The 8,393-nt window shown below is 39.2% G+C and overlaps 1 protein-coding gene across 1 annotated transcript in view; it reads left to right on the top strand.

Moving 5' to 3' along the window:
- The first annotated feature begins 1,690 nt into the window (after positions 1-1,690).
- sh3rf2 (SH3 domain containing ring finger 2) overlaps positions 1,691-8,393 on the top strand; it is a 49,206-nt gene continuing 42,503 nt past the window's right edge. Inside the window, exon 1 of the mRNA XM_062994657.1 lies at positions 1,691-1,735. Within this exon, the coding sequence (XP_062850727.1) occupies positions 1,691-1,735 (45 nt within the window). The remainder of the gene's footprint in view (positions 1,736-8,393) is intronic.

The following is an 8,393-nucleotide window of genomic DNA, read 5'->3' as shown; positions in this document are numbered from 1 at the left end:
AAGATTCTGACGGTTTCACGGTATATCATGGTGTGTTTTTTTGTATGACTGGGACTTTTTATATGTCTGTGGAGCATTCTACTGTCATAAGTACATATAATATACAGGGCTCTCAAGTCTCACGCATTGAGCGTGAGACACACGCATTTCAACAAGCTCACACGCCACACATGGTATTTCTCACGCTGAGAAATGATTAACTTCGCCGCACAGAAATGACTATAACCTATCCTACACACGAGTCAAAGGCAGACTACTCTGCGCTCATACCGCTGTCTTGAATTAGCGACCTATCGGCCAATCAGAAAAATAGAATTTCTCAGCCAATCAGAAAATAGAATTAGGAACATTGTTCAAAGGAATATAATATCTAAACCCGCTGCAGTATTCTTTAGGAATAACTTATATTATGATATAGATTGGAAAATAACATGGCTTTTACCAAATAATGTTTTAATCACAAATAAGGTAAGGGAAGTAACTCTAAGGATTCTGCATAGATGTTACCCTATCAATAAAACTATTGCTGAATTTTAAAAAGATATAAATACTTAATGTTCATTTTGTCACAAATATGAAGAATCCCTTACTCACTTATTTTGGGATTGTTCATTTTGCTCAATTTTGTGGACTGATTTAAATAATTTTATTAATAGAAAAATTTGCTATAACTTTAAATTGAAAACTGAATTTATTCTGTTTGGAATAACTAAAAGTGACATTAAATTCAGACGAGACTTATATTGTCAACCTCCTCTTAATATTATCCAAATATCACATTCATTGTTGTAAACTTATGAATAATAGACCAAACTTCAACACTTTTAAGGCATCCTTTATATCGTACATCAATTCGTTAAAACTCTGTAAAAATGTGAAGGCAAGACGTACTTTAACACTGTTAGAAAACTTCTCTATCCCTTAAGGTCATTTTAGAAGATCATTAAATTGTATTATCTATAAATTCCTGCTTTAGCTAATTTTATTGATAGTTTATTTTATTTCTATTTCTATAACATCGAGCAATTTTTTGTTAATAATGGTCTAATTCAATGTCATTGTGTGTGTTACATCTTGGCTGTGATTGATGTATTCTTTTGTAATATATTTGTTGTTCAATAAAGTTCATAAACCCCCCCCCCCCCCCCGGAACATCAAATGAATAACCTCTGACAGCACCCCCCCATCTCACTCCAAGCAAACTTGAAAACTTGAGCTTTGCTTGCTTATAACATTGGTTTAGCAACTGACCTGAAGTAAGACATACCTGGAATCCAGCGTTTTAATTATTGCTCTGACAGCTTCTGTCTCGACTGTCTATAGAGGAATCGTGTCCTTGCGTATGTGGATTGTTACTGCGTACATAATGTCATTGTTTGCAACAGCTGTGGCTTGACAAACCATGCAATATATTGTGTTTTAGTCTGTTCGACACGTCTCATTTCTTTGGCAGGTTCATTCGGTGCATATTTGGTCTTCCTCTCTTCATCTTCCATCTGTTTTTGTTTATTTTTTTTCACCATATCGAGGAAACCTCTCTCATCTGTTAACACTGTCATGCTAACGCTACCTGGCTAACAAGTGAGCTGTACCTAATCTGCACAACACTCCATTGCGATTTTAGCTGTGAACAATATTATATTTTGCTGCCTACGGAAGCCTACAGCTGTTGTATTAACTGTGCTACGGTATGGCGGTATATGAAAAATCCCTACCAGACGAGAAATCAAAACTGGTATACCGAATGTACCGTCATAACGCCCAGCACTACACACAAGCAATAGCGATCGACAATGACTAACAAAGGAAACCAAAACAAAAAGGGTATTGTATACACAGATTAATCATAGACACATGGGGAACAGCTAAGTCCATGTGTTTCAACAACAGGAAAGACTGAAACTGTTACAGTACAGGGCTACCTGAAGCATTGGATTCAATTTAGGAAATTATGAGGCAATGCTGCCAAGTATGTACACTTGATTTATGTCTGTTATAGTAAATAAAACCTGAATCTCTTAGCAGTTCTTTTAAAATGACTTTCTTCTGCAAATAAAGTGCATACCTCAGTTTACCTAACACACAAAATGTATGACATGAAATGTGTACAGTTGTGAACAACTGAGTTTAAAGGTCTATAGCAGGGGTGCCCTGTACATCGATTTGACCAGTCGATCGCACAGTGCACGCTGGTATATAACGGCCCATTCAAACAGGTCAACGGGATTGACATGAAATGTGGCCACTGGTTTGTTACCGTAGCTACACCTTACCCCGCCTAAAGCACTGCTAATCTAGAAAGTTTTCATTTAGCAGTTGCCAGTTTGCGCTGTTTTTGCATTTTTCCTTTTGTAACCTACACTGTTTGTGAAGATGAATGCACATCCAAGCACAAAGAAAACAGTTAGATTCAGGCAAGAACACTGCAAAGACGGCTGTTTTGTTTATACGTGGAAGAAGCTGAAGAAGAATATTTAGATCTCATGTTACCAACAGAAATTTTAACCCTACAATCTGACATTCATATGAAGTCAAGGTCCTCTGCTGGACAATTTTGTAACTTGCTGGCTGAATAGCGGTCTAAATATCGGTCCACCCTTACTGATGAACACTTGGAAGCCTGCTTGAATTGGCATCAGCAGCTACTGTTCAGACTACACAAACCTGGCTGACACAATTCAGTGCAAATCATCAGAATTAGGTTGAGGTAAAGCTGAATATCAATATAGGCAACTGAAGTGCTTAAAAAAAAAAAAGGGTCAAAGCTTGATGATAAGGCCAACTTTTTATAAAGTAGATCGCGATGACCTGTCGACTAAAAATAGTAGATCACAAGCCTCGAAAGTGTGGTCACCCCTGGTCTAAAGCCAAGATCTATGCAAACCGTTGGCCTCAACTGTACATCTTAATAATGTCTCCAGATTTCCAGATACAAATGATGAGCACAATAAGCAAGTACGTTCCAAATGAGCCATATCCATTGTCATTCATTAATTTAAGCATGATTTTAATAGCTCATTTTTTCTGATGATGATGACAACAGGCCCAGCCTGTCCTAGAAACACTGGACTTAAGGCAGGACTACACCCTGGGTGTGACTCCAGTCCAGTGCATGGCATCACACTCCTACTTACCCATGCACAATGCAAACTGGGTTAGGCACCACATAATTACTAGGGATCACACACACAATTGTTCACACCCAGCAATTTAGCCAGGAGTAGCCCAGCCACCCACCTTGAGGTTTTTGGGATGTGAGTGGAAACCTTTGTGAACTTGAGAAGAACACAGAAACTAACTGTATATTGAGGGTTTTAACCTGTGATTTGGGAGCAATATCAGGTCTGTGACCATATAGGTGCTACCTATATGATTAATCCTGAAGGGAGTTAAGGCCTTAGTAACATGATACAAAACAATGTAAGTACACTCTGTAAAGATTCAACAGTATACACCGATCAGCCATAACATTAAAACCAGCTCCTTGTTTCTACACTCCTTTTTATCAGCTCCACTTACCATATAGAAGCACTACCTGTCCTGTCATGAATGTAACCAAAGTGTGTAAAACATGATGTTAAGTAAATAAATAAATAAACATACTAATTAGTAAGTAAGTGCACAACTGGAATCCGTCAAAACAGAATTAACCAATTCTGATCCAGAATATAGGTTTTTTTTTTTAAAGCTGGACAATCTATTACATCTATTTTTATGCCAGCATCTACTATGGCATAAAAATGTGAGCAGGTATATTGCACTCGTGCTGCTACACGCAAACCAAAATGCCAGCTGTTTGGAATTTTTGCAGTGCACTATTATTATACATTGTAATTATACAGTGTTGCCTCTTACTGTCAGTGTTTGATTTCATATCAATATCAATTAACTACCCAGGTGACTTTTGATTTAGTTGAAAGCCAGTTCACCCAGTTAAAGAACAAAGAATATCTGTTGGAACTCTGTGTTTATTTATCCTATAAAAGGAATCAATATATCTTTATTAGAAATCTACGCTCAGTGGGTAGCACTGTCGCCTCACAGCAAGAAGGTCCTGGGTTCGATCCCCAAGTGGGGCGGTCCGGGTCCTTTCTTTGTGGAGTTTGCATGTTCTCCCCGTGTCTGTGTGGGTTTCCTCCGGGGGCTCTGGTTTCCTCCCACAGTCCAAAGACATGCAAGTGAGATGAATTGGAGATACAAAATTGTCCAGGACTGTGTTTGATATAGGCTTGTGGAATGATGAACCTTGTGTAATGAGTATTTACCTGCCCTGTCATGAATGTAACCAAAGTGTAAAAAGACATTAAAATCCCAGTAAAACAAACAAACACTTTCTGCATTTAGCAGACACTTTTATCCAAAGTGACTTACAGTACTGTGACAGTATAAAGTCTAAGCTATTGAGAGTTAAGGGCCTTGCTCAAGGGAGTGACAAGCAGTGACAACCTGGCAGTGACCTTGAACCAGTGACCTTTTGCCTACTAGTCCAGTACCTTAACTGCTAGACTAGGCTACAACTGATTACTCTCAGCATAAATACACTTCTCAGCTAGGTGTGTGCAGGACAGACACAGCAATGCAAAGCATTATAACAGTCTGGCTTATGAGGCTTATGAATAATTGACATTGCACTAAGTTTGCTCAATGAAATTTAATGCATTGTTATTTTAAGATATACTTTTTCATATATATAAATAAGTCTGCCCTGTTTGCTGTAAAGTTTTAAAGGGCTAGTGTGTGAAACATAAACTGATGTTTGTAGATGTGGCACATTTTGGCATAAAGTAGGTCAGAATGAGAAGCAGTGTTTGTTACACTTGGTATGAAGTGTAGGTAATCATGAAGACAAGAGAGCTCATCTACTAAATTAATTGCAAGGTTATGTACACTATGTGGCCACAAGTATTCGGACCCCTGACCATTGGATTGTTGAACATTTAATTCCAAAACCATAGGCATTAAATATACAGAGCCCCAACCCCAGCGCTTTAACATTTTCCACTCCTCTGGCAAGGCTTTTCACAGTGTTGTGGAATTTGTGCCCATTCAGTCAAATTCAAGTCATAATTGACATTCCAGTTTACACCAAATAAAGTCAGGGCTCTGTGCAGGCCATTGAAGTGACACTACACCAAGCTCAACAAACTATTTGCTTATGGATAGGGCCCTACTAAATTCACAGGCAAATGTGTTTAATTTTACGGACCTCCTTTTTTCTTAAATCACATGATGAAAGTGCCACAATTTTTTAGCCTATCATTTTGAATGATAGAATGAATGGAAGCTACAGTACACAGCACACCCTACCTTGATGGTTGAATGTAAACCTAGAAAATTCAGTGACGGTGCGAGGCTCTGTTTCAAATATGAAAATTCTCGTCCTTGTTTTGACACCCCCCTCAGCGTTCACAGAATTGATTGATAGTTTTCCAAACCCGAGTCGTGTCTTTAGCTGCTTTACACTTTGGCTAATGATTGCTAACTGAATTGCTGTAGGATTGCTACACAGGATTGCGCCTCGCAGCGCAAATTAACCAGTAAATGTGAGGCACTTGAATGCTACATGAATGAAAAATGTTAAATCAAATTCCACAGCAAATTGCATATTCTACTGGAAACCGCTCTTTTCACAATCCATGATGTGATTTTCACAGTCATGGGCCTTACTTATTGACCTTGCTTTGTGCACAGTGGCTCAGTTTTGCTGGAACAGAAAACGCCCTTCCCCATTTTTTATAATCGACTTTATTTACCAGTTAGCAACAGGTGGGGCTAAAGCGCCTAAATTAAGGAGGAGGAGATGTCCACATACCTTTGACCATATTGTGGACATGCAAAATGTCTTTACAATCTGTAAATGGCAGGATTGTTTTGGGACAATGGCAGCTCTGTAGCTTTTTTTTTTTAATTTTTAGTTACAGTACAATGCAGTACATGTAAAAAACCAATAAGGCAGCATTTAGACACTACGCAAATCTTGGCTGATTAATTAAATAAATAAAAAAACCTGAAAAAGTTCACACTACACGACTTTCCAAGTCGTCGGGTCGCTGTACACTACACCATCTATCACCAACTGGAATCGCAGGCGAGCTTCTCTGGTCTCCCAAACTACGTTTTGTCACAAAAACAAACGCGAGAAGTGACGAGGGGTTTAATGATACCACGTACAAAAATGCACGTCAACAAGTAGCGAGCGATCAAAGTTTGTGCGCTGATGTGCAGCGTAAAAACAAGGAGAAAAAATAAATGAATCAGAGTGGATTGGGCTTCGCAACCAGCATGGATTGTTCTATAGTGAGTTGGAGGTTAATAAATAATTTTTGCAATGCAACGTTGGTATTATGTTTTGTAGAGAACGATAAGGTCAGAAATACTGTAAAACGTGTGTGTGTGCCGATGTATTCTGATATAAACTAAATTATGCCCCTGTCCCACCTTTTACACACCTCGCACCGTATCTCGTGTTCTCATTGGCTGTTCGACATAGCACTCATTTCCAGTCGGGAAACACCTATCCAGATATCTGACATGCTTGAAATCTCGATTCGGATCGAGTTGTTGAGTAGTTCACACATAGCGATCGAGAGCCAAGTTTCGATTGCCGAGCAAACGCCGAGTTTCTCCCGAGCCGACAAATCTAGTGCCGACCAGTCAAAAATCAGGGCAAGAGTCGTGTAGTGTGAACTAGGCATAACTTTGCGGTAAAGCAACATCTGAGGATGAGATATAAAGGCTAGTATTTACACACATTGATTTGTAAAGATGCTCATTGTAACAGTGTAAAAGCACAGTCTGTTCAAGGCCAGTGTCTCTCGGGTGAATGTTAACAAAGACGCACCACACAAGCTTGTAATTCAACTAAATCAGGTCAGAAGTTTTAGATTTCTCTTGATACAGAAGCCATTGCAGTAAATGAAATAATCCAGGGGCAGACTGATGGTGTCAACTTAAGCTTGACAAAATTCTGTTGTGTGCCAAAGTGACATTGGTAAAAGTGGTTGAATTATAAAATGTTTTCACCTACAGTAAGCAACAGTGAAAAACAGTAAAAGCAGTAAAAAAACACTGCTTTCAAATTTAAAAAGGGAAAAATAAAATGCCCTAATTTAGCAAATGACTAAAGTGTATCACTTCACAGTATTATATTTTAGAAAAACAAATCCACTGTGCACTACAATCAAAACACCATGCCAAATGTATAGTGTGGTGGGAGGTACATTAGGTATTAGGAGGGTTGTGGCTACCTTGTTGCCATATGGCTTGGACAGCTTAAAATAATTTAAAAATAGATGTGAACAAAAATATTGTAGGATAATAGTTCCCTGACCCAAACTATAGGATTAAAACACAGATAAATGACCAATTATATGGTTAACCAAATGGTTGTTGAATTACTGGCAGATCAACCCGATCAGGCCACAGAATCTCAGTTAGAAGAGATATACACTCCTTGTTTCTACACACATTGTTCATTGTATCTGCTTCACTTACCATATAGAAGCACTTTGTAGTTCTACAATTACTGACTGTAGTCCATCAGTTTCTCTGCATGCGTTGTTAGCCCCCTTTCATACTGTTCTTCAATGGTCAGGACCCCCACAGGACCACTACAGAGCAGGTATTATTTGGGTGGTGAATCATTCTCAGCACAGCAGTGACAATGACATGGTGGTGGTGTGTTAGTGTGTGTTGTGCTGGTATGAGTGGATCAGACACAGCAGCGCTGCTGGAGTTTTTAAACACCTCACTGTCACTGCTGGACTGAGAATAGTCCACCAACCAAAAATCTCCAGCCAACAGCACCCTGTGGGCAGCGTCCTGTGACCACTGATGAAGGTCAAGAAGATGACCAACTCAAACAGCAGCAATAGATGAGCGATCGTCTCTGACTTTACATCTACAGGGTGGACCAACTAGGTAGGAGTGTCTAATGTGGACAGTGAGTGGACATGGTAAAAACTCAAGAAGTGCTGCTGTGTCTGATTCACTCATACCAGCACAATACACACTAACACACCATCACCATGTCAGTGTCACTACAGTGCTGAGAATGATCCACCACCTAAATAATACTTGCTCTGTAGTGGTCCTGTGGGGGTCCTGACCATTGAAGAACAGGGTGAAAGCAGGCTAAAAAAGTATGAAGAGAAACCGATGGACTACAGTCAGTAATTGTAGAACTACAAAGTGCTTCTATATGGTAAGTGGAGCCGATAAAATGGACACTGAGTGTAGAAACAAGGAGGTGGTGTTAATGTTATGGCTAATCAGTGTACACTCAGACGTAACCATTCCAACAAAGGTTCCAGTTCGAAAAGGGTCAAGTAAGAGTCCAGATCGTTACCAGATTAATATGTGCCAACATGACCTACATATGTGTGTTCATACTA

Source organism: Trichomycterus rosablanca, chromosome 1 (assembly GCF_030014385.1).
Source record: "Trichomycterus rosablanca isolate fTriRos1 chromosome 1, fTriRos1.hap1, whole genome shotgun sequence".
In the NCBI taxonomy this organism is placed as follows: domain Eukaryota; kingdom Metazoa; phylum Chordata; class Actinopteri; order Siluriformes; family Trichomycteridae; genus Trichomycterus; species Trichomycterus rosablanca.
This window is presented reverse-complemented; position numbering and strand designations above follow the sequence as displayed.